Raw genomic sequence first — 27,558 nt, 5'->3', positions numbered from 1 at the left:
GCAAATGCTGCAGTGAGGATGCAGCTGGAGGCAGTGGAGATGTCTTGTCTAAGGGCAATGTGTGGTGTAAATATTGTGCAGAGAGTTCAGATTGTAGAAATTAGGAGGTGTGGATTTAACCCTTTGAGGGTCGACAGGCCCTCTCCGAAACTCGTTCTCAGGGTCGGCCAAATTTCAAAAAAAAAAAAAATTATTTTTTCTTATGAAAAAATAGAGTATTTTTTTCTAAACATTATAGGCTAAACAAAAAAATTTTAACGTCAATACTTACCGAGATATGGAGGTGTGAAATTTGCCAAAATTGAACAACATATGGTAACATCGCCGACTGCCGTCACCCGGTATTTTTCTATTTACTTTTTTATGTACTATTTTCAATTTTTTTTCAATTTTTCTTTTTCTGAGTAACTTTTATGGCCTCTGAGGCCAACATGATCAGTATTTTGTAAGTTATTTCTTTTTCAATACTACACAATAAGGGCGTAAACACTGTTGTCATTATTTTGTTTACAGAAAATATTTACACAAACAAACAATATGAAATGTTGTTTATTACTATTTTTCTATATTTTATATACACATATACAGTCACAGGGAATGTTTCTAGAAGTTCTGCAGCCTGTGGAAGTCTTTGAAACATGGTGTCATGCACAGTGGAGTTTTGCACTCCTCACACATAAAACAAGTGTCTCTGCGTTGTTGTGGGCGTTTTTTTGTATGTGAACAGACGTAACACCTCTTCTGAGCCTTTTTCTTCAAAGCAGTAGCAGGCAGTTTTACCAGGAAGTGATCACCATGCTTCAGACGAGCAGGTAGTTGTTGATAATTTGGTGGGCGGTCAATTGCAGGTGCATTTCCTTGGTACTTGAATACTATTTGTCTGATGACAGACAAACAGAATTCGCCGTACTGTGGTTTGTTTCTGGTGCTCATCTTATACATATTATAAGCATTGAGCATGGAAATGTCCAGAAGATGGAAAAACAGTTTGATGTACCACTTATAACTCTTGCGAACACAATCAGCAAACCCAATCTGCATGTCACATTTGTCCACTGAATGCATGTTGAAGGTGTAATCAATCACAGCTGCAGGTTTTAGAATGGGTTCATTTCTCTCTCTATGCTGCCTGCCACTGTCTGCCATTTCATTAGGGTGAATTGATGACAACAGTGTGACATCTCGTTTGTCATGCCACCGAAATGCCATGATGTCATTGGCAGCAAACGCCTGCACCTCACCTCTGCGAGTGCCAGCATCAAACCTGGGCATATGTTTTCGATTTGCACGCACTGTGCCACACACATCTGTCATGTTCACTCGCAAAAAATCACTGAGTGAGGGGCTTGTGTACCAGTTATCTGTATATAATATATGCCCCTTACCAAGGTATGGTTCTATCATTGTTCGAACCACATCACCTGAGATGCCCAATAACTTCCTGGTATTTTGCAATGTATAACTTCCAGTGTACACAATAATATCCAATACCAGACCACTGTAACAATCACAAAGCACAAACAACTTTATACCAAAGCGTTTCCTCTTGCTTGGTATGTACTGCTTGAAAGAGAGTCTTCCTTTGAACAGAATCAAAGACTCGTCAATTACAAGCTTCCTGAAGGGATAAAAATGAGTACTGAATTTCTGTTTCAGATACACAAACACATTCCTAATCTTATATAACCTGTCAGTTCTGTCAGGCCTGGTTTTATCTGAGAAGTGAAGCATACGTAACATTAGCACAAATCGATTCACTGGCATTATATCACTGAAACCTGGTGTTGCAATCAGGGGGTCTGTTGACCAGTATGATTTCACTTTGTGCTTATACACATGTGGCATAAGCATTATTGTGGCAAAGAAAAGATACATCTCAGCCACAGTTGCCTCCTTCCATTGGTGTAGACATGATTTTAGTGAAAGTATTGTGTTTGCCATGGTGTACTCGTAGTATGTGTTGCTTTCCATGACAATACTTTTCATCAGTGGTTCGTCAAAGAATAACTCGAAACATTCCAGTTCAGTGGCATTGTTCCCAAGTGCACAAGATGGCCGTATTCCACTTTGGCTGCCATCAAACTGGTGGGGATTTGGAACAAAATTGACAGCTTCCTGCCAATCCCAGGTGCGGTCTGCTGGTGGGTACTGGACAATGACAGGTGGTTGTGGTTGTGGAGGTTGTGGTTGTGGAGGTTGTGGTTGTGGAGGCTGGTGTGGTGGGGGAGTGGGGGATGGTGGCCTTTGTTCTAGATCAGCTGAGGCAGCGGCGTGGGTGGCAGCGTGGGTGGCAGCATGGCCCACTGCTGGTGCCTCACCGCCGGCACCACTACCACCACGCACATTTTCCATCCCAATTGCAACAGTATCTTCGTCATTTTCACTGTCTGTTCCTGTTGTACAGCCACGGGATGTACTCCGAGAGACACTCCTTCCCCTTGGTATAACATATGGCACACTTCCAGAGCGCATATATCGTCGTATATACTGACGCTTCACTGGAGAATATTGCACTTCACTATCACTACTGGAACTAGTTTGAAGAGCTTGTAGTTCATATTCACTATCACTATCATCACCCATGCTCTCATCTGAGTCTGGGATTTGGGAAAATAGAAGTTTCCTCTTGGGTTCTGGAACAACTGAACGTGAACACGAGGGCCCAGCACCAGAGGTGGAAGGCTGAGGGTCGTCTGGGTTTTCTTCACTATTACCGATATTATGGTCATTAGTTTCGGTCAAAACCTCACTAAAACCACGAAACTCATCTTCACTGGCACTTCCATCACTATTAGAACTGTCACTGGGGAACAAAAGTGTCCCAATTCGCCGAGGAGTGAGGAGCTTCTTACCGCGAGGCATGGTGGACATTGTTTACTAAGAGGGCATTCCCACAATGCACCACTGGGTCCCAGATTTTTTTCCTACCGCGCACACTGACCACGCAGACCCATTCTCTCACACCTAGGCCTACCAGCCTTTTCGCGGGAGATTTGAGGCCGCTAGAATTTATGCGTACTAGTACGTCAAAAACCCCTACGCGTAAGACGTACTAGTACGACGAAAACCCTCAAAGGGTTAATAAGAGGTCTGAGAGGGGTTGTGGAGGTAGTTTGGTCATTTAGAGAGAATGGATCAAAGTAGAATGACTTGGAGAGCATATAAATCTGTAGGGGAAGGAAGGTGGGGTAGGGGTTGTCCTCAAAAATGTTGGAGGGGTAAAGGAGGTTTTGTGGGCAAGGGGCTTGGACTTCCAGCAAGCATGTGTGAGTGTGTTAGATAGGAGTGAATGGAGATGAATGGTTTTTGGGACCGGAGGAGCTGTTGGAGTGTGTGCAGGGTAATACGGTGGAACCTCGCCTTAAGAACTTATTCTGTTCCGTGACCTTGTTCGTATCCTGATTTGTTCTTATGCTGAGTCAATTTTCCTAATTGAAATTAATTGAAAAGCCATTAATCCATTCTGACGGAATTCCTGCTCTCAGAGGCAGGAAAAATACACTTCTATATAACGCTAATATCAACTCTACAGCTTTTTTATCTATTACAAATGATCTAATATGACATAATAAACAATATAAATAACATAGACACCTGATATATACTCTAGAATGAATGAAATATGTCATTACATATGTGGCTATGTAGTGGTGCTGGTGGCAGAGGGGAGTTTATTGTTTGGAGACATTACAAAATTCTCCTTCAATATGATGCTAATGTCAACTCTATGGCTTATTTATCTATCACAATTGATCTAATATGACATAATAAACAATACAAATAACATAGGAACCTGATATATATGCATGTACATGCATTTGTAGTGTGACCTAAGTGTAAGTAGAAGTAGCAAGATATACCTGTTATCTTGTGTGTTTATGAGACAAAAAAATGACACCAGCAATCCTACCATCATGTAAAACAATTGCAGGTTTCCATTTAACACTCACTTGGCAGGACGATAGTACTCCCCTGTGTGGTTGCTGTCTTCATTACCTTTGTAACTTGTGAGTTCATTACCTTTGTAACTTGTGAGTTCATCACCTTGTACCTAGTTCAGCCATCAAAACTTTGGAGCCCAGTCCCTGGACCCATTGTGTACCTCTGTAATCTGTAAATACCTTTGTAACTTGTCATGATTGTGACTAGACCTACCTGGAGTTCATTACCTTTGTAAATTGTGAGTTCATTACCTTTGTAAATTGTGAATTCATTACCTCTGTAACTTGCTCAGCTATCAAAACTTTGAGGCCCAGTCCCTGGACCCATTATGTACCTCTGTAATCTTTGACTACCGCCCACAGGATGGGTATGGGGTGCATAATAAACATACTAAACTAACTAAACTGTCTGCCAACCCACTTCCTAGGTAGTTGAACTTGCTTTCCTCAAAATACTCTCCTTGGGAGTCTATACACTTATCCCAGCACCTCTGCTACTTCTCAAAACATTCTTCTTTCTTAACAGTGTCTGGCACAGCCTGTGGTTCTGCTTAAATCTCCTCATCATCATTAAAATGCCCCTCATTGAATACCATTTATATTTTTTGGAAGAGAAAGAAGTCATAGTTGGCTAGATCTAAGGAGCAGGAAAGGTGGGGGATGACTGCCATGTTACTTTTTGGCTAGAAAATGATGGTCCTTCTGGTCTTGAGTCAGCAAGCAGAGCACAAATTTTGTAGCCACTTGCCTCTTGTTCAAATTTTCAGTCAAAATGCTTTGACATAATCCGTAAGAAATTTTCACAGCTCTTGCAATGTTCTGGATACTCTGACGATGTTCTTTGTGAATAACCTTCTTCACTTTTTCAATGTTGGCATCTGTTTTTGACATTGATGAACGACCAGAGCATTCATCATCCTCGACTAATGATCGACCTACTCTGAATCGAGAAAACCATTCATCACCAGATGTTTGTTGAAACATTTTGTGCATTTTGCTAGCCATTTTGCTGAGTTTGAAACTGAATTTCACACATGCTGACATGACAAAAAATGCCCGTCTAACCTCAGCAGAATGACCAGTCACTCTAAAAGTCTCCTTGCTACTTCACAAAGGGGTGTACTGAGCAGTGTGATCTACACTGCCACCATATTTCACTCAGGAAGTGCACAAAAATTCGAATATGGGACTTTTTGATAGCATCTTTTACAGTACAGGGAGGCCCCGTTTGACAGTGGTTTTCAGTTATACCTATTCTTCATTTATTCAGACTTCCTATGATAAATATATGCACACTCACTATAAGGTAAGGATGAAAATGTTTTAAGGCAAGTAATGTGTACTGTATATGCTTTTTTTAGGTCTAGCTATATTGTTCACTTAATATATGATAGTGTAAACATGTTATTAGGCTTTTATATGCATTTGAAAGTAAAAAAAGGCTGTGATTCACTTTACAACAATAGCACAGAACCTAACCTGCTGTATAAGTGGGGCCCTCCTGTATTATACTGTATGTGAATACCTCGCTGTATATATACAAGTATGTGTTGAGATGAGGAACTGTGACTTGTTTGAGTGACATAACCTAAGAAGTATTCATCTACATTGCTACACATTGTCACTCACCTGGAGAGTACTTGAGGGCCTTGTCTCAAATCTGCACACTGCCATACAACATATTGGAGTGAGAGATATGAAAGGAAGTGCAAAATAAACCCCATGAAAAGCAGAACATATCAGATACACTACTGGGACAAGTATAGAAGTCTTCAAGAGGAACTGGTCAAGTATCTTCACTAGGTACTAGATCATCCAGACTGTGATGGATATGTGGGGCACTGGGCCACCAGCAGCAACAGACTGGTTGAACAGGCAAGCACCAGATGAGCCTGGCCCATGGGTGGCTCCAGGAATTAAGAAACTCTCGGAACTCATCAAAGGTGTATCAAAGATAGAGGTATACCCGTGCCATCAAGTGAACAACTTCATTCATGTTATAGAAAAATCAATATGTACAATTCTTTTGATATGTAAACCCCTTCCTTCAAAAATGTCTGAAGTAAAGGAAAAATTTTCATGAGTCCACAATCTCAGAGAAGGGAATACGCTTTCTTATGGTTGAAATAAGTTATATATAGTATAACTTTAACATTGTTTTTAGTCAGAATCATCCAGTCTGTTTTATTTATTAGATGTGTCAGATTAGGTAAGGTAGAAGTGTATATGTGTCAGATTTGGTAAGGTAGAGGTGTATATGGTTTTGTATCCTTTGTATGAATTTTTAAAGCTCTAATAAGCAGAATGCTCTCCCAGTTAAAGCTTCCTCTTCAACATTTGTTTTTTCTTTAATACAGGTACCTGTGTTATTATTATTTTTTAATTACTATACTGTGATATTTTTGTTGAAAAAAAAAATTAAACTGTGTAGAATAGAACTATGTTAGCATGAATTTCATTTAAAGATTTAATGTTACCAATAGGTTTCTTGAAATGCTAACTTGAACGCAAGCCTTTGGAGCCTTTTTTCTTAAAATTTTGTGCATATTATGTCCAGAAATTTTATTTGCTATTTGTGCTTGCTTGTTTTGTTTAAATATTATGTCTTTAACTTATCAAATTTATCCAATGTTAAACTTTGAATTGTTATTACATTGATAATTTTTGTGGCTATTGGATAAGTTTGTGATTAAAGATTGTGTAGATTTTACTAATGAGTTCAGTTATAGAATCACCTATACTTGTATCTCTTAACTGTAGCTCACATTTGCTACTTTTCTCTGTAGCAAATGTGAGCCCTCGACTAGCAGCCATTATCCGGGCTAACGGCCAAAATCTCCAGGCCCTTCTTAACTGTTTCTTTGGTAAGGGTGTGGGTGAATGTGCATGTTTAGCCTTGGCTATTTATACAGGGAATGGTGCAAGGTTTTAGATATACAGTATTCCAACTTTAAAATGAGTGTCTCTTCTATTTAGCATTAGGTTGTGCATATCCTGTCATTCTTTAATTTATTGAATTCTTTTGAGTGTTTGAAATTTTAGATTTAGTAGAAGCTGCATTAACAAAATAGTCAGCTTTGCAAGCTACCCTTAAAATTAATTCCCATGTTATTGAATTTATTCATTTGTGATTTCAGTTGTAAATTTGCAAGCATTAAGGATAAGAGAGTTGTGTTTGCAGTACTAGGTAACTTTATTAAGGAAATATTTTGATCACCAAGGGCTTTGTTAGTCTAAAGCGCCTGAGGGATGAGACTTTTCTTTGATAATGTACCTAGCATTGCACACGTCTCATAAATGTATGTGTTGATGTTGCATACCGTGTTAACTGTTGCTGATAAGCCAGTGAATATTTTTTCACTGAATGATCATCTCAGAAGGTAGCAGCAAGTTGTGAATTTTAATATTTTTCATGTGAACACTCACTATAGTCAATTAACTGAGATATTCATTATGACTGAATGTTGGTAGTGTAATAGGGCAGATAATTTCAGGACTGTAGGTTTGATTCCTCTTCACTTTTTGGAATTAATTACTTGCCATGACATTACACATTTCATAAACTCAGTTTATGGTATTCTTTATGTGAACACTTAACAAAATGTGGCAATTTTTACCCAGTGCAGTAGCACTTCATTTATGTCAATATGGATAAAGTGTATCTTATAATTTCCAGGTCTCATTGTTGGCTTTTCTCAGTATTACAGTACTCAATACTTGGAAGTAACTGCTTAAGTCATTTTATGATATTCTCACAAGTAATATTGGTGCACATTAAAACATTTCAGGGTTACATTTGAGCACCCTGTTGCTCTGCCTTTTTTTAATTTGCTAATTTATGGATAACTATACATTTTTATAGGATTATGTAAACTAAATTAAATTAAAAAACTAGTGTTTATAGAGTTACAGGATATATAAAGAATTGATGCTTAGAGCCCTATTAGAAATTTACTGTATCAAATAAAGATATGTTGGATATTCAAACTCTGTTACAAGCAAGATGAATATTTAGCTCTAACTTGAGAGACTCATCAGGAGTGTTTATCATATTGTATAAAGATTTAGAATGCTCAGTAAACAAAATGCAACAAGAAACTTGCATTTTACTGCCAATAATGTAATAATAGTATTTTAATGACAATGCAGTTTCTAAATAACTTACAAGGTGTAGTTTATATTCTAGCAAAGATGATTGCTGAATATCTAAACACAAAGTGCATGGATCTGTTTTTAGAGTATAGTACAGTATATGAGAACCAGTGTCAAGTGTACTGTGTGTTAGGGCCAAGCATGGAATTTCCAGTTACAGTACTGATACATACTGAGAATCTTTATGTACAGAAACATCCAGCAGGCACATGCAGCATAACTATGTTATGCTATGTTCATTCGTCTTTAATTGTGAATTACATTATTTGAGTAGAGTATTGTGAAAAATTTGTTATGAAATTAATAGCTGCTTCTTGCCATGTACAGGATTGCTTTTCATTCAAATACTGTATCTAAATTATATCAGTCCCTCTGATCTCAGTTTCTCCCTCTATATACATTTGTCTTATATTAATAGTCAAGGTATTGTCTATAAATATCTTTTTATATTGTCATATCACATGTTTACCTGCCACTTTCTTGTTCACTTGTTTATTATCAGTTCATTTTTCCTATCTTTTCCATGAGCCCCTCTTCTTTTCAAATTTTAATGTGCTTTTTTATTTCCTACAGTTAGTATAAGGTTCGTTAAATACAGTATTTTCCCTGTATGCCTTATGAAGATTGTATTTTCCTCAAATATTACTCACTCATAATCATTATATATTTCTTGTTTTGATATTGTACATCAGCATTTTCCCGTTGAGGAAGGATTAACTAAATTATAAAACTTTTGTGAGCTCTCACTCCTTAGCTTTTTTACCAGGACACAGACATCGCAGTCCAGTGTTGACCTAATGAAGTGTGACATCCCCACCCCCCTTGTGGTTCAGCGAGGTAACATCAGACTGTAATGGCTGTGTTCTGAAATGACAGCTAAGGAGTAATTGATGGTGATTTCTTTTTGTTTCTTTAGATTACCTTGCCTTGGGTGGCCAAGGTAATCTAAAGAAATAAAAAAAAAAACATTTACTCATTAGCTGCCTTTTCAGAACACAGCCATTACAGTCTGATGTTAGCTCACTGAACCACAAGGGATGGGGATGTCGCACTTCATTAGGTCAACACAGAACTGTGAAGTCTGTGTCCTTAATATAATAATAATAATAATAATAATAATAATAATAATAATAATAATAATAATAATAATAATAATATCTTTATTTACTACAAGCATGTACATGTGCAAGGTATTCAGGCCTAGCTGACATCACTGACATACGTACTACTATATAGAAAGTCCCTTGTTATGCAGAGCATTTTGGGCAAATTAGGTCAGTTTTGTCCCAGGATGTGACCCACACCAGTCAACTAACACCCAGGTACCCATTTCACTGATGAGTGAACATGGACAACTGGTGTGAGGGAACACGTTTGATGTTTCCACCCCTTTGCTGGGAATCAAACCCAGACCCCTCACCATGTGAAGCAAAAGCTTTTGCCAGCAAACCACGGGGCCTTCTGGAAAGAAACTTACAGAGTGAGAGCTGGCAAAAGTTTTTAAGTGTTTAAAATACAAATTGAAATATTTTCAGTGTGTCATTAACATCTGTCTCACTTTCAGCAATTTTATGTTGAAACTCTCACTCCCATATTCCATTCAACATTTTCAGAGAGCAATGTCATACGCCTTCTAAGAGAATCGGGCCTTCAGCGGGTGTTAGCTATTTTGGATGCCTGGGAGAAGATAGAGCGTCGGCATCAGGTGAAGGTTATCAAGGCAATCTTAGGAACATTATCTCATGTCTGTGACTCGAGTTAGTACCAAAGATACATTTCTGGCCTTTTCTTCTACAAAAATTAATAAGTATGATTTTGTCTTAAATTTGCCATGAAAAATAATAGTATTTAATTACTTCAGTTTAATATTTAAAAGTTCTATTGTACATGTTTTGATTTTTTTGTGTTTAGAAAAAATTATACCAAGAATATAATTTACCTGACTACACCCAAGCAGTAAATATTACAGGAAAAAACCAGTAGTTGAATGAATACAGTAAGTTTGCATGGAAGGAAGGGAGAATAGATGGGCACCAATTAATCACATAAAAGCAGCCTCTTAGAGAAAATTTTACTGCAAGAATGACTTAATCATCATACTATTATTATATTCAGGGGTCATACAGTGTCTGGAGAATGGGAGGTAATCAGGTTTGATCTAAAGAAGGTCAGTGTAGCTCCATTTACTTGCATCTAGAGCCTTTCACTGGCATAAAGTCATGTACGTATCTCCCTTACAGGAATTGAATCTTCTTTTCTTCTTTCAACAAACCAGCCATATTCCACCGAAGTAGGGTGGCTCAAAAAGAACAACAAAAGTTTCTCTTTTTAACTTCAGTAATGTATACAGGAGAAAGGGTTACTAGCCCCTTGCTCCTGGCATGTCAGTTGCCTCTTGTGAAACGCATGGCCTACAGAGGAAAAATTCTGTTCCACTTTCCCATGGAGGTAAGAGGAAATAAACAAGAACAAGAACTAGTAAGAAAATAGGAGAAAACTCAGAGGTGTGTATGTATATATGCTTGTATATGCAAGTGTAGCATGACCTAAGTGTAAGTAGAAGTAGCAAGACATACCTGAAATCATGATGTTTATGAGACAGAAAAAAGATGCAGCAATCCTACCATCATCTAAAACAATCACAGGCTTCCGTTTTACACTCATTTGGCAGGATGATAGTACCTCCCTAGGCATTTGCTGTGTACCATCCTACTACCTAGGCTTACTATAAATCTTTCTTTCTTTGAACACACCGGCCGTATCCCACCGAGGCAGGGTGGCCCAAAAGGAAAAATGAAAGTTTCTCCTTTTCTTCTTCTTTCAACATACCAGCCGTATCCCACCGAGGCAGGGTGGCCCAAAAGAAAAAACTGAAGTTTCTCCTTTTAAATTTAGTAATATATACAGGAGAAGGGGTTACTAGCCCCTTGCTCCCGGCATTTTAGTCGCCTCTTACGACACGCATGGCTTACAGAGGAAGAATTCTGTTCCACTTCCCCATGGAGATAAGAGGAAATAAACAAGAACAAGAATTAGAAAGAAAATAGAAGAAAACCCAGAGGGGTGTGTATATATATACTTGTACATGTATGTGGATTTGTCCGTTAAAAACAGAGTAGGGGAGTTAGTAGATGGGGAGAGGGAGGTATTAGGTAGATGGCGAGAATATTTTGAGGAACTTTTAAATGTTGAGGAAGAAAAGGAGGCGGTAATTTCATGCACTGGCCAGGGAGGTGTATCATCTTTTAGGAGTGAAGAAGAGCAGAATGTAAGTGTGGTGGAGGTACATGAGGCATTACGTAGAATGAAAGAGGGTAAAGCAGCTGGAACTGATGGGATCATGACAGAAATGTTAAAAGCAGGGGGGGATATAGTGTTGGAGTGGTTGGTACTTTTGTTTAATAAATGTATGAAAGAGGGGAAGGTACCTAGGGATTGGCGGAGAGCATGTATAGTCCCTTTATATAAAGGGAAAGGGGACAAAAGAGATTGTAAAAATTATAGAGGAATAAGTTTACTGAGTATACCAGGAAAAGTACACGGTAGGGTTATAATTGAAAGAATTAGAGGTAAGACAGAATGTAGAATTGCGGATGAGCAAGGAGGCTTCAGAGTGGGTAGGGGATGTGTAGATCAAGTGTTTACATTGAAGCATATATGTGAACAGTATTTAGATAAAGGTAGGGAAGTTTTTATTGCATTTATGGATTTAGAAAAGGCATATGATAGAGTGGATAGGGGAGCAATGTGGCAGATGTTGCAAGTATATGGAATAGGTGGTATGTTACTAAATGATGTAAAGAGTTTTTATGAGGATAGTGAGGCTCAGGTTAGGGTGTGTAGAAGAGAGGGAGAATACTTCCCGGTAAAAGTAGGTCTTAGACAGGGATGTGTAATGTCACCATGGTTGTTTAATATATTTATAGATGGGGTTGTAAAAGAAGTAAATGCTAGGGTGTTCGGGAGAGGGGTAGGATTAAATTATGGGGAATCAAATTCAAAATGATGATACTGTGCTTATGGGAGATTCTAAAGAAAAATTGCAAAGGTTAGTGGATGAGTTTGAGAATGTGTGTAAAGGTAGAAAGTTGAAAGTGAACATAGAAAAGAGTAAGGTGATGAGGGTATCAAATGATTTAGATAAAGAAATATTGGATATCAAATTGGGGAGGAGGAGTATGGAAGAAGTGAATGTTTTCAGATACTTGGGAGTTGACGTGTCGGCGGATGGATTTATGAAGGATGAGGTTAATCATAGAATTGATGAGGGAAAAAAGGTGAGTGGTGCGTTGAGGTATATGTGGAGTCAAAAAACGTTATCTATGGAGGCAAAGAAGGGAATGTATGAAAGTATAGTAGTACCAACACTCTTATATGGATGTGAAGCTTGGGTGGTAAATGCAGCAGCGAGGAGACGGTTGGAGGCAGTGGAGATGTCCTGTTTAAGGGCAATGTGTGGTGTAAATATTATGCAGAAAATTCGGAGTGTGGAAATTAGGAGAAGGTGTGGAGTTAATAAAAGCATTAGTCAGAGGGCAGAAGAGGGGTTGTTGAGGTGGTTTGGTCATTTAGAGAGAATGGATCAAAGTAGAATGACATGGAAAGCATATAAATCTATAGGGGAAGGAAAGAGGGGTAGGGGTCGTCCTCGAAAGGGTTGGAAAGAGGGGGTAAAGGAGGTTTTGTGGGCGAGGGGCTTGGACTTCCAGCAAGCATGCATGAGCGTGCTAGATAGGAGTGAATGGAGACGAATGATACTTGGGACCTGACGATCTGTTGGAGTGTGAGCAGGGTAATATTTAGTGAAGGGATTCAGGGAAACCGGTTATTTTCATATAGTCGGACTTGAGTCCTGGAAATGGGAAGTACAATGCCTGCACTTTAAAGGAGTGGTTTGGGATATTGGCAGTTTGGAGGGATATGTTGTGTATCTTTATACGTATATGCTTCTAAACTGTTGTATTCTGGGCACCTCTGCAAAAGCAGTGATAATGTGTGAGTGTGGTGAAAGTGTTGAATGATGATGAAAGTATTTTCTTTTTGGGGATTTTCTTTCTTTTTTGGGTCACCCTGCCTCGGTGGGAGACGACCGACTTGTTGAGAAAAAAAAAAAAAATGTATGTGTAGTGTGACCTAAGTGTAAGTAGAAGTAGCAAGACATACCTGAAATCTTGCATGTGTATGAGACAGAAAAAAAAGACACCAGCAATCCTACCATCGTGTAAAACAATTACAGGCTTCCATTTTACACTCACTTGGCAGGATAGTAGTACCTCCCTGGGCAGTTGCTGTCTACCAACCTACTACCTACTTAGTATAAATACACACATATACAAGTAAATGGTGTAGTACACATCATGGTTGTTTTATTTATTCATAGGTATTCCTTACATTATAATATTACAGTATTTCTAATATTTTCAAGAACCTTTGTCACCTTCAAACTGCTTTATCAAAAATAATTTTATTTAAAAGATTAAAATAAATTATTCATTTAATTTTTTAGCTTTATATACCTCTTATACAACTGAAATATTAATGTGCAAAGAATTTTATTTTGCTCATCACTAGAATTCTTTTTCAGAACATGGACGCAAAGCTGTAATGTCCTTGAATGGCATGGAAATTGCACAGCGTTTTATACAAACGTGCCCTGCTGACAAGAAATTTGATAGCAACCTTGCAAGTGCCACAAATGTTTTCCTAAAGTGTGTTAGTAAGGGAGAGTTACCTGTGTCTTCCATACGTTCAGCATTTACCTTCCAGGTGCCAAATAAAGCTGATTCAGAAGCAAGCTCAGGTATCAAACTAGCTTCACCTTAGTTTGCATTAATATTTTACTAATACTATAGAATGAAGAATAAAAATCACAATATCACACCTGGAAAGAAAATTTTAGATTTCATTTTGGTCTATCCTGAGCCATTATCATAATGATCCAGGATGAAACAAAAGTCTTATAAGGTTTCCTCTCTGAATTATTGTTTACAGAGGTGATAAAATGTTTTAAAAATAGATATTTCCTATTTCTATATTTAAAAATTTTGTATAAATTGTATATAAATTTTGCTCTTATTGTGTACTCTATCTACATTTACCATGGCTTCATTTATTGAATAACCTTGTGGATGGCTTGCAGATGTTTCTCATAAACCTACCTCAGGTTTGGATGGTGATTCTTCAGAAGATGAAGGAGATGATGAGGTGGATGAGGATGAAGAAGATTTTGAGTTGTCCAGAGATTTTAAAGGAATTGACTTAATCTCAGAGTATTTTCCTCAAAGACCCAGGATGGAAGAATTGTTGAAATTAGAACCTCTTTTTCCTGAACTTAACAATTTTCATGTTCCTGATGTGACAAGAATGAAAGAGGCTGTGCCTCATACCAGAAAAGGTATGTTTTAAATATCGAAAAATATTTAAACAAAAAGTAAAACTGGCATATTGGTATGAAAATATAATGACAAAAATGTCTAATTATTGTTCTATAATCTTAATTTGCAATTTTTAGCTGGGAGCTCAACACCTAAAGAAAACAGAGAACATTACCTTCAAGCTTCCAACGCTCCAAAGAGTCTTATAAACTTTGTGAAAGTTGCCTATCCAGACATGGTGGCTGCGTTTGGTTCTTGTCTTCTTGAGAAATTGTATGAAAAGGACCGCAAAGTTTGCAGGTGGAGTTTATTACTACAGTATTTAATATATTTCATCAATGCAATGTGATATTTTAGTGTGTAAAATAGTGTATCATGAAGACAAATTTGAAACGTATTCTTTTGTGAAAAATTTAAAACACTGTATTACCTATCAGGAGCAAAGCCATCGCAACTGTTGAACGTGTACTTCACCCAGAAATCTATATGGAGCGTGTTGTTTATGACTTGGACTACTTACTGGAAACAGAACAATCAAAGATGCTGATCACTTCCACTGAAAGTCCTTCCAGGTACTGTATGTTGATATCTAAATCCTAATTAATTTTTTTATACCTCTCAGTTTGGTAAATAGTTAAGTATAGTAAAGATAATGATACTCCATCTCTCTGAACTAGATTAGTGACAGGGCTAAACTAATGTTTTTTGGATTGGGATTTCCTTTAGCTTTCCAACTTTATTATACTGTATATGTAACTGTTCTTAACAGAATTCACATTTTTTATATTAATATTAATTTTATGAGCGATTAATCTCAATTTACCTCTCTGTTTTGTACATGAGGGTGGAAAGCATCTCCATCTTCTCAGCAAATGCTACCTTCAATAATTTATCCATTTACCATTATAGACTGCTAAGCAATTGTGATGAAAAACGTGTTGGCAAACGAGATACAACCGTCAGCCACCTCAACTTTGAATCTAGGTTTGAAAGTGGTAATCTGCGCAGAGTAATTCAGGTGAGTTCAAATATTCCACAGAAAAAACTCAGTAATATACAATACTGTATGTGCAGTAAAACCTCTCATTAATTGACCAGTTTGGGAGAGGTGTATGACAATGCCAAAATTATGAAATTAATATTTCATGATCAGTTGTCATCTGAAGATGACAACTTCTGGGTATTGTAAGCTGTAGTACTACAGTACAGTATTGTGCTGAATAGTAATTTTATAGTACATTGGACCCCTGGATTTCATCCAGTCCGGATATCATACAGTTCAGATTTTGACCACTTTTTTGGCGAATTTTTACCTCGGGTTTCGTACATCCACTCAGAAATTGTTCGTATCAGACACGTCTGCCTGGACCGCTCATACGTTTGTGATACTAATACTGATAATAATAACTCTTGGGCACATTAAATGTCTTAGTAGGTTAATATAGACATTTTCATTAATCCATCTATGATATTTTCTTCAAAATTGTATAAAAACACGTTATATAGCATATAAACATGCCTTTGTTACTCGTTCACTAAGAGTGTCCCTCTAGTCTTAACACCACAGTAATAAATACTAATTTTTTTTTTTTCAACAAGTCAGCCGTCTCTCACCGAGACAGAGTGACCGAAAAAAGAAAGAAAATCCCCAAAAAGAAAATACTTTCATCTTCATTCAACACTTTCACCTCACTCACACATAATCACTGTTTTTGCAGAGGTGCTCAGAACACAACAGTTTAGAAGCATATACGTATAAAGATACACAACATATCCCTCCAAACTGCTTATATCCCGAAACCCCTCCTTTAGAGTGCAGGCATTGTACTTCCCATTTCCAGGACTCAGGTCCGGCTGTATAAAAATAACTGGTTTCCCTGAATCCCTTCGCTAAATATTACCCTGCTCACACTCCAACAGATCATCAGGTCCCAAATACAGTGGACCCCCGGTTCACGTTATTAATCCGTTCCTGAGAGCTCATCATAAAGCAAAATTATTGGAAAGCGAATCAATTTTTCCCATAAGAAATAATGGAAATCAAATTAATCCGTGCAAGACACCCAAGAGTACGAAAAAAAAAATTTTACCACGTAAAATATTAAGTTTAATGCAATAGAATAATTACAATAGGAATAATAACAATAGAATAATCACAATAGAATAATTGACACTTACCTTTAATGAAGATCTTTTGATGATTGATGGGATGGGAGGAGGGGAGAGTGTCGAAGTTTTTAATGTTCAGCTCCTTTTTGGTCTGAACTGGCAGCCTCACCATGCCTAATCACACTATGTATGCCACTACGATTCTTAAATCTTTCAAACCAACCTTTGCTGGCCTTAAATTCACTCACATCACCACTAGTTGCTGGCATTTTTCTAATTAAATCCTCATGCAACTGCCTAGCCTTTTCACAAATGATCGCTTGAGAGATGCTATCTCCAGCTATCTGTTTTTCATTTATCCACACCAATAACAGTCTCTCAACATTTTCTAACACTTGCGATTGCTGTTTTGTAATCACAGTTGCACCTTTTGCAAGAACAGCTTCCTTGATTGCCGTTTTCCTGCTCACTATAGTAGAGATGGTTGATTGGGATTTTCTATACAACTTGGCCAGGTCCGACACATGCACTCCACTTTCATACTTTGCAATTATCTCTTTCCTCATTTCAATAGTCATTAGCACCCTTGGTCTCGATGGGTTGGCACTAGAAGCTTTCTTGGGGCCCATGGTGACTTATTTTGCAGAAACAAGCACCAAAACCAGTGATAATGTGGATAATATGGAATGTACTAAATTTATCCTTAGATGTGCACACACTGGCTGGCTTGTAAACACTGGCACACATGGGGCAGTTCAGGCCACACATGGACACGTCTGGTATGAATCGTATCGCATACCGGGTTTGTAATGGGAATCGAGGCAAATTTTTTGCGATGTAATGCTTCGGATACCGGATTTATCGGTTACCGATGACTTCGTGAACCGGGGGTCCACTGTACCATTCGTCTCCATTCACTCCTATCGAATACGCTCATGCACGCCTGCTGGAAGTCCAAGCCCCTCGCCCACAAAACCTCCCTTACCCCTTCCAACCTTTTCGAGGACGACCCCTACCCAGCCTTCCTTCTCCTACAGATTTAAATGCTCTCCATGTCATACTATTCTCTCTAAATGACCAAACCACCTCAACAACCCCTCTTCAGCCCTCTGACTAATATTTTATTAACTCCACACCTTCTCCTAATTTCCACACTCCTAATTTTCTGCATAATATTTACACTGCACATTGCCCTTAGACAGGACATCTCCACTGCCTCCAACCGCCTCCTCGCTGCTGCATTCACAACCCAAGCTTCACACCCGTATAAGAGTGTTGGTACTGCTATACTTTCATACATTCCCTTCTTTGCCTCCATAGATAACGTTTTTTGACTCCACGTATACCTCAACGCACCACTCAACTTTTTTCCCTCATCATTCTTCATAAATCCATCCACTGACACGTCAACTCCCAAGTTTCTGAAAATATTCACTTCTTCCATACTCCTCCTCCCCAATTTGGTATCCAGTTTTTCTTTATCTAAATCATTTGATACCCTCATCACCTTACTCTTTTCTATGTTCACTTTAAACTTTACACACACTCCCAAACTCATCCACTAACCTTCGCAATTTTTCTTTAGAATCTCCCATAAGCACAGTGTATCATCAGCAAAAAGTAACTGTGTCAATTCCCATTTTGTATTTGATTCCCCATAATTTAATCCCACCCCTCTTCCGAACACCCTAGCATTTACTTTTACAACCCCATCTATAAATATATTAAACAACCATTGGCAGTTTGGAGGGATATGTTGTGTATCTTTATATGTGTATGCTTCTAAACTGTTGTATTCTGAGCACCTCTGCAAAAACAGTGATAATGTGTGAGTATGGTGAAAGTGTTGAATGATGATGAAAGTATTTTCTTTTTGGGGATTTTCTTTCTTTTTTTTTGGGTCACCCTGCCTCGGCGGGAGACGGCCGACTTGTTGAAAAAAAACAAAAAAAAAACATGGTGACATTACACATTCCTGTCTAAGACCTACTTTTACCGGGAAGTAGTCTCCCTCTCTTCTACACACCCTAACCTGAGCCTCACTATCCTCATTAAAACTCTTTACAGCATTTAGTAACTTACCACCTATTCCATATACTTGCAACATCTGCCACATTGCTCCCCTATTCACTCTATCAAATGCCTTTTCTAAATCCATAAATGCAATAAAAACTTCCCTACCTTTATCTAAATACTGTTCACATATATGCTTCAATGTAAACACTTGCTCTACACATCCCCTACCCACTCTGAAACCTCCTTGCTCATCCGCAATCCTACATTCTGTCTTACCTCTAATTCTTTCAATTATGACCCTACCGTACACTTTTCCTGGTATACTCAGTAAACTTATTCCTCTATAATTTTTACAATCTCTTTTGTCCCCCTTCTCTTTATATAAAGGGACTATACATATGCTCTCTGCCAATCTCTAGGTACCTTCCCCTCTTCATACATTTATTAAACAAAAGTACCAACCACTTCAACACTATATCCCCCCCCCTGCTTTTAACCTTTCTGTCATCATCCCATTGTTCCTGCTGCTTTACCCCCTTTCATTCTACGTAATGCCTCACGTACCTCCCCCACACTTACATTTTGCTCTTCTTCACTCCTAAAAGATGGTATACCTCCCTGGCCAGTGCATGAAATTACCGCCTCCCTTTCTTCCTCAACATTTAAAAGTTCCTCAAAATATTCTCGCCATCTACCTAATACCTCCATCTCCCCATCTACTAGCTCCCTTACTCTGTTTTTAACCCTTTGAGGGTCGACAGGCCCTCTCCGAAACTCGTTCTCAGGGTCGGCCAAATTTCAAAAAAAAAAAATTATTTTTTCTTATGAAAAAATAGAGCTTTTTTTTCTAAACATTATAGGATAAACAAAAAAAATTTACCATCAATACTTACGGAGATATGGATGCATGAAGTTTGCAGAAAATGAGCCGCGTATGGCAACAGCGGCGACTGCCGCTCACCCTGTATACTTTAGTTTACTTGTATTTGAAGGTTTGTTGTTTTTTTCACTATTTTATTTCTTCACATAACTTATGTGGCCTATGAGACCAAAGTAAGGTGCAATGTACATATATACACTCGTTGTATACAACACAATAAGCACACAAACATAATTATCAATATATTGTTTACAAAACTTGTTTACAAAAACAAACAATACAAAACATTGTTTATTATTATTGTTCTATAATATATATACCAATATACAGTCGCTGAACATATTCCTATTAGTTCTGCAGCTTGTGGAACTCTGAAACATGGTGTCATACACAATGGTGTTTTATCTTTCTCCCTCATTCTATCTCTTTCAATCTGTCTCTCTCTTTCTATCTGTCTGTCTATCTCTGTCTCACAGGTACACATAAATACAAGTATACATAGTATAAATTACCTAGGATAACCCAAGAAATCCAGACAAAGTGCTATACTCTGCTTGAAGATGTGAGTAAAAGTGATGACACAGTCTTGTGGCTCTCCGAGACAGAGAGCTAGACGGATAGACAGATAGACAGGGAGCTTGACAGACAGACAAATAGACAGACAGAAATGTTAGTGTACCAGTACCAGTGTACTAGTGTTCCACCCTCCTCCTCCTCCTCTTCCTCTTCCTCCTCTTCCCCTTACTCTTCCTCCTCTTCCCCCTACTCTTCCTGATACTCTTCCTCTTCCTCCTACTCTTCCTCTTCCTCCTCCTCCTCTTCTTCCTCTTCCTCCTACTCTTCCTCCTACTCTTCCTCCTCCTCCTCCTCTTCTTCCTCTTCCTCCTCTTCCCCCTAATCTTCCTCCTACTATTCCTCTTCCTCTTATTCCTCTTCCTCCTACTCTTCCTCTTCCTCCTCCTCCTCTTCCTCCTCCTCCTCTTCCTCCTCTTCTTCCTCTTCCTCTTCCTCCTACTCTTCCTCCTCCTCCTCCTCCTCCTCTTCTTCCTCTTCCTCTTCCTCCTACTCTTCCTCCTCCTCCTCCTCCTCCTCTTCTTCCTCTTCCCCCTGATCTTCCTCCTACTATTCCTCTTCCTCCTCCTCTTCCTCTTATTCCTCTTTGTCCTACTCTTCCTCTTCCTCCAACACCTCTTCCTCCTCCTCCTCTTCTTCCTCTTCCCCCTACTCTTCCTCCTTCTCCTTCTCCTCCTCCTCCATAGTGTAAATTACCAGGAGTCGGCAGCTGTCAAAATGACATATTGTCTCATTACTCACTCCCCCCTCCCGCCTGTCAAAACAATGGGGTCGGATGCTGCTTCCCTTCCTCCATTCTATCTAATTATCTTACTCCCTCATTCTATCTGTCTTTTTATCTCTGTCTCACAGGTACACATAAATATAAGTATACATAGTATAAATTACCTAGGATAACCCAAGAAACCCAGACAAAGTGCTATACTCTGCTTGAAGATGTGAGTAAAAGTGATGACGCAGTCTTTTGGCTCTCTGAGACAGAGAGCTAGACGGATAGACAGGGAGCTTGACAGACAGGCAAATAGACAAGACAGAAATGTTAGTATACCAGCAAAAACAAAGGGAGGGAGATGTTTATCTCATCTTTTGGCATCAGCTCTACCCTCATTTACCCTCATCAAACGTCAGCACTTATCAGATGTTATCTCCCCTTATCTTGTTACTGTCATGGGTGAACATTTATTATTTTTATTTTTATTTTATTATCACACTGGCCGATTCCCACCAAGGCAGGGTGGCCCGAAAAAGAAAAACTTTCACCATCATTCACTCCATCACTGTCTTGCCAGAAGGGTGCTTTACACTACAGTTTTTAAACTGCAACATTAACACCCCTCCTTCAGAGTGCAGGCACTGTACTTCCCATCTCCAGGACTCAAGTCCGGCCTGCCGGTTTCCCTGAATCCCTTCATAAATGTTACTTTGCTCACACTCCAACAGCACGTCAAGTATTAAAAACCATTTGTCTCCATTCACTCCTATCAAACACGCTCATGCATACCTGCTGGAAGTCCAAGCCCCTCGCACACAAAACCTCCTTTACCCCCTCCCTCCAACCCTTCCTAGGCCGACCCCTACCCCGCCTTCCTTCCACTACAGACTGATACACTCTTGAAGTCATTCTGTTTCGCTCCATTCTCTCTACATGTCCGAACCACCTCAACAACCCTTCCTCAGCCCTCTGGACAACAGTTTTGGTAATCCCGCACCTCCTCCTAACTTCCAAACTACGAATTCTCTGCATTATATTCACACCACACATTGCCCTCAGACATGACATCTCCACTGCCTCCAGCCTTCTCCTCGCTGCAACAGTCATCACCCACGCTTCACACCCATATAAGAGCGTTGGTAAAACTATACTCTCATACATTCCCCTCTTTGCCTCCAAGGACAAAGTTCTTTGTCTCCACAGACTCCTAAGTGCACCACTCACTCTTTTTCCCTCATCAATTCTATGATTCATCTCATCTTTCATAGACCCATCCACTGACACGTCCACTCCCAAATATCTGAATACGTTCACCTCCTCCATACTCTCTCCCTCCAATCTGATATTCAGTCTTTCATCACCTAATCTTTTTGTTATCCTCATAACCTTACTCTTTCCTGTATTCACCTTTAATTTTCTTCTTTTGCACACCCTACCAAATTCATCCACCAATCTCTGCAACTTCTCTTCAGAATCTCCCAAGAGCACAGTGTCATCAGCAAAGAGCAGCTGTGACAACTCCCACTTTGTGTGTGATTCTTTATCTTTTAACTCCACGCCTCTTGCCAAGACCCTCGCATTTACTTCTCTTACAACCCCATCTATAAATATATTAAACAACCACGGTGACATCACATTTATTATTACCTATTATTATTATTATGTATTATTATTATGTATTATTATTATTATGTATTATTATTATTATGTATTATTGTTATCATTACGTATTCTTCTTCTTCCTCCTCCTCCTCTTCTTCTTCCTCCCCCTCCTCTTCTTCCTCCTCTTCCTCCTCCTCCTCCTCCTCTTCTTCCTCCTCCTCCTCCTCTTCTTCTTCCTCCTCCTCCTCCTCCTCCTCCTCTGCCTCCTCCTCCTCTTGCCTCCTCCTCCTCTTGCCTCCTCCTCCTCTTGCCTCCTCCTCCTCTGCCTCCTCCTCCTCCTCCATTCTTGGAACAAGTTTGAAGAGCTTGTAGTTCATAATCACTATCACTATCCTCACCAATGCTCACATCTGAGTCTGGGATTTTGGAAAATAGGAGTTTCCTCTTTGATTCTGGTACAACTGAACGTGAACAAGATGGCCCAGCACCAGAGGTGGAAGGCTGTGGGTTGTCTGGGTTTTCCTCACTATTACCCATATTATGGTCATTAGTTTCGGTCAAAACCTCACCAGAACCTTGAAACTCATCTTCACTGTCACTTCCATCTGTATTAGAACTGTCACTGGGGAACAAAAGTGTCCCAATTCGCCGAGGAGTGAGGAACTTCTTACCACAGGGCACGGTGGAAATTGTGTACTATGATGGCATTCCCACAATGCACCACTGGGTCCCAGATTTTTTTCCTACTGCGCACACCCACCACACAGACCCATTCTCTCACATCTAGGCTTATCAGCCTTTTCCTGTGAGATTTGAGGCCGCTAGAATTTATGCGTACTAGTACGACAAAAACCCCTACGCATAAGACGTACTAGTACGACCAAAACCCTCAAAGGGTTAACTGACAGATCCATACGTTCCCTAGGCTTTCTTAACTTGTTCAACTGATTCCAAAATTTTTTCTTATTTTCATTAAAATTTCTTGACAGTGCCTCTCCCACTCTATCATCTGCTCTCCTTTTGCACTCTCTCACCACTCTCTTCACCTTTCTTTTACTCTCCATATACTTTACTCTTCTTATAACACTTCTGCTTTGTAAAAACCTCTCATAAGCTAACTTTTTCTCTTTTATCACACCCTTTACTTCATCATTCCACCAATCACTCTTTTTTCCTCCTGCCCCCACCCTCCTATAACCACAAACTTCTGCCCCACATTCTAATACTGCATTTTTAAAACTCATCCAACCCTCTTTAACCCCCCACTACTCATCTTTGCACTAGCCCACCTTTCTGCCACTAGTTGCTTATATCTCACCCGAACTTCCTCCTCCCTTAGTTTATGCACTTTCACTTCCCTCCTACTTGTTGTTGCCACCTTCCTCTTGTCCCATCTATCTCTTACTCTAACTGTAGCTACAACTAAATAATGATCCGAAAAATCAGTTGCCCCTCTATAAACATGTACATCCTGGAGCCTAAATTTTATCAACCAATACATAATCTAACAAACTACTTTCATTATGTGCTACATCATACCTTGTATATTTATTTATCCTCTTTTTTCATAAAATATGTATTACTTATTACCAAATCTCTTTCTACACGTAGCTCAATTAAAGGCTCCCCATTTACATTTACCCCTGGCACCCCAAATTTACCTACTACTCCCTCCACAACATTTTTACCCACTTTAGCATTGAAATCCCCAACCACAAGTTCTCTCACACTTGGTTCAAAACTCCCCACGCATTCACTCAACATTTCCCAAAATCTCTCTCTCTCCTCTACACTTCTCTCTTCTCCAGGTGCATATACGCTTACTATAACCCACTTTTCACATCCAACCTTTATTTTACTCCACATAATCCTTGAATTAATGCATTTGTAATCCCTCTTTTCCTGCCATAGCTTATCCTTCAACATTGTTTCTTCTCCTTCTTTAGCTCTAACTCTATTTGAAACCCCTGACCTAATCCCATTTATTCCTCTCCACTGAAACTCTCCCACCCCCTTCAGCTTTGTTTCACTTAAAGCCAGTACATCCAGCTTCTTCTCATTCATAACATCCAGAATCATCTTTTTCTTATCATTTGCACAACATCCACGCACATTCAGGCTTCCCACTTTGACAATTTTCTTATTATTATTATTTTTAGTAATCTTTACAGGAAAAGGGGTTACTAGCCCATTGTTCCCGGCATTTTAGTTGACTTTTACAACACGCATGGCTTACGGAGGAAAGATTCTCATTCCACTTCCCCATGGATATAAAAGGAAAAGTAATAAGACCAAGAACTATTTTTTTATTTTATTAACACACTGTCCGATTCCCACCAAGGCAGGGTGGCCCGAAAAAGAAAAACTTTCACCATCATTCACTCCATCACTGTCTTGCCAGAAGGGTGCTTTACACTACAGTTTTTAAACTGCAACATTAACAGACCCCTGGCAGTCTTCAAGCTGGCACTGGACAAGCACCTAAAGTCGGTTCCTGACCAGCCGGGCTGTGGCTCGTACGTTGGTTTGTATGCAGCCAGCAGCAACAGCCTGGTTGATCAGGCTCTGATCCACCAGGAGGCCTGGTCACAGACCGGGCCGCGGGAGCGTTGACCCCCGGAACTCTCTTCAGGTAAACCCCTCCTTCAGAGTGCAGGCACTGTACTTCCCATCTCCAGGACTCAAGTCCGGCCTGCCAGTTTCCCTGAATCCCTTCATAAATGTTACTTTGCTCACACTCCAACAGCATGTCAAGTATTAAAAACCATTTGTCTCCATTCACTCCTATCAAACATGCTCACGCATGCCTGCTGGAAGTCCAAGCCCCTCGCACACAAAACCTCCTTTACCCCCTCCCTCCAACCTTTCCTAGGCTGACCCCTACCCCGCCTTCCTTCCACTACAGACTGATACACTCTTAAGTCATTCTGTTTCGCTCCATTCTCTCTACATGTCCGAACCACCTCAATAACCCTTCCTCAGCCCTCTGTACAACAGCTTTGGTAATCCCGCACCTCCTCCTAACTTCCAAACTACGAACTCTCTGCATTATATTCACACCACGCATTGCCCTCAGACATGACATCTCCACTGCCTCCAGCCTTCTCCTCACTGCAACATTCATCACCCATGCTTCACACCCATATAAGAGCGTTGGTAAAACTATACTCTCATACATTCCCCTCTTTGCCTCCAAGGACAACGTTCTTTGTCTCCACAGACTCCTAAGTGCACCGCTCACCCTTTTCTCCTCATCAATTCTATGATTCACCTCATCTTTCATAGACCCATCCACTGACACGTCCACTCCCAAATATCTGAATACATTCACCTCCTCCATACTCTCTCCCTCCAATCTGATATCCAATCTTTCATCACCTAATCTTTTTGTTATCCTCATAACCGTACTCTTTCCTGTATTCACTTTTAATTTTCTTTTTTTGCATACCCTACCAAATTCATCCACCTACCTCTGCAACTTCTCTTCAGAATATCCCAAGAGCACAGTGTCATCAGCAAAGAGCAACTGTGACAACTCCCACTTTGTGTGATTCTTTATCTTTTAACTCCATGCCTCTTGCCAAGACCCTCACATTTACTTCTCTTACAACCCCATCTATAAATATATTAAACAACGACGGTGACATCACACATCCTTGTCTAAGGCCTACTTTTACTGGGAAATAATCTCCCTCTTTCCTACATACTCTAACTTGAGCCTCATTATCCTCGTAAAAACTCTTCACTGCTTTCAGTAACCTACCTCTTACACCATACACTTGCAACATCTGCCACATTGCCCCCCTATCCACCCTGTCATATGCCTTTTCGAAATCCATAAATGCCACAAAAACCTCTTTAGCCTTATCTAAATACTGTTCACTTATATGTTTCACTGTAAACACCTGGTCCACACACCCCCTACCTTTCCTAAAGCCTCCTTGTTCGACTGCTATCCTATTCCCCGTCTTACTCTTAATTCTTTCAATAATAACTCTACCATACACTTTACCAGGTATACTCAACAGACTTCTCCCCCTATAATTTTTGCACTCTCTTTTGTCCCCTTTGCCTTTATACAAAGGAACTATGCATGCTTTCTGCCAATCCCTAGGTACCTTACCCTCTTCCATACATTTATTAAATAATTGCACCAAGAACTATTAAGATAAAATCAAAGAAAACTCAGATGAGTGTGTATAAATAAACGTGTACATGTATGTGTAGTGTGACCTAATTGTAAGAAGAAGTAGCAAGATGTACCTGAAATCTTGCATGTTTATGAGACAGAAAAAAGACACCAGCAATCCTACCATCATGTAAAACAATTACAGGCTTTCGTTTTACACTCACTTGGCAAGACGGTAGTACCTCCCTGAGTGGTTGCTGTCTACCAACCTACTACCAATAATACTAATATGTAATAACAATCACTCTTGAGCACATTAAATGTCTTATTTTATGTTAATATAGACATTTTCATTAACAATTCATCTATGATATTTTCTTCAAAATTATACGAGACACGTTACATAGCATATAAACATGCCTTTGTTACTCGTTCACTAAGAGTGTCCCTCTAGGCTTAACGCCATAGTAATAATACTAATACAGTGGACCCCCGAGTTTCATGATTAATCTGTTCCAGAGAGTCTGCTGAATGACGAAATTGCTGAATGGCGAAACCATTTTCCCCATAAGAAATAATGGAGATAAATTAATCTGTTCCAGACGCACAAAAATGTTAAAAAAAAAAATCAAATTAAATAAAGATTTACATACAGAAAACAAGGAGAAATCAAGAACTACATACATATACTATAAAATAATACATAATAACATTACACTTACATTCACTGAAGACTTCTGGGTGGATGAAAGATGGGAGGAGGTGATAGGAGGAAGGTGTCCACTATTGTTTGGAAGGGGAATCTCCTTCCATAAAGATTTAAGTCACCAAGTCCTTATCTGGGGTTACTTCCCTTCTTTGTTTTTTAATGACACTGGGAACAACTTGAGTCACTGGACCCCTGTTGCATAAAATATCTGTCCAGAGAGCTCTGTGTCTGGCGTTTCTTTAAGATTTGTCTGAAGTGGGACACAGCACTGTCATTGTACATGTTGCCAACGCGGCCTGCAACAGCTTTGTCAGGGTGAAGTTCATCCATAAATAATTGCGCTTCGGTCCACTTTGCACAA

The 27,558-nt window shown here is 39.3% G+C and overlaps 1 protein-coding gene across 1 annotated transcript in view; it reads left to right on the top strand.

Annotated features, from left to right (window-relative positions):
• Positions 1 to 6,689: 6,689 nt before the first annotated feature.
• LOC128686064 (cytosolic carboxypeptidase 1-like) overlaps positions 6,690 to 27,558 on the top strand; it is a 224,920-nt gene continuing 204,051 nt past the window's right edge. The window contains exons 1-7 of the mRNA XM_070080124.1: positions 6,690 to 6,805; positions 9,707 to 9,850; positions 13,678 to 13,893; positions 14,233 to 14,487; positions 14,605 to 14,767; positions 14,905 to 15,039; positions 15,377 to 15,485. Coding sequence (XP_069936225.1) covers positions 13,698 to 13,893; positions 14,233 to 14,487; positions 14,605 to 14,767; positions 14,905 to 15,039; positions 15,377 to 15,485 — 858 coding nt within the window. The 5' untranslated portion in view covers positions 6,690 to 6,805; positions 9,707 to 9,850; positions 13,678 to 13,697. The remainder of the gene's footprint in view (positions 6,806 to 9,706; positions 9,851 to 13,677; positions 13,894 to 14,232; positions 14,488 to 14,604; positions 14,768 to 14,904; positions 15,040 to 15,376; positions 15,486 to 27,558) is intronic.

This window comes from Cherax quadricarinatus, unplaced genomic scaffold, assembly GCF_038502225.1.
Source record: "Cherax quadricarinatus isolate ZL_2023a unplaced genomic scaffold, ASM3850222v1 Contig157, whole genome shotgun sequence".
In the NCBI taxonomy this organism is placed as follows: domain Eukaryota; kingdom Metazoa; phylum Arthropoda; class Malacostraca; order Decapoda; family Parastacidae; genus Cherax; species Cherax quadricarinatus.
This window is presented reverse-complemented; position numbering and strand designations above follow the sequence as displayed.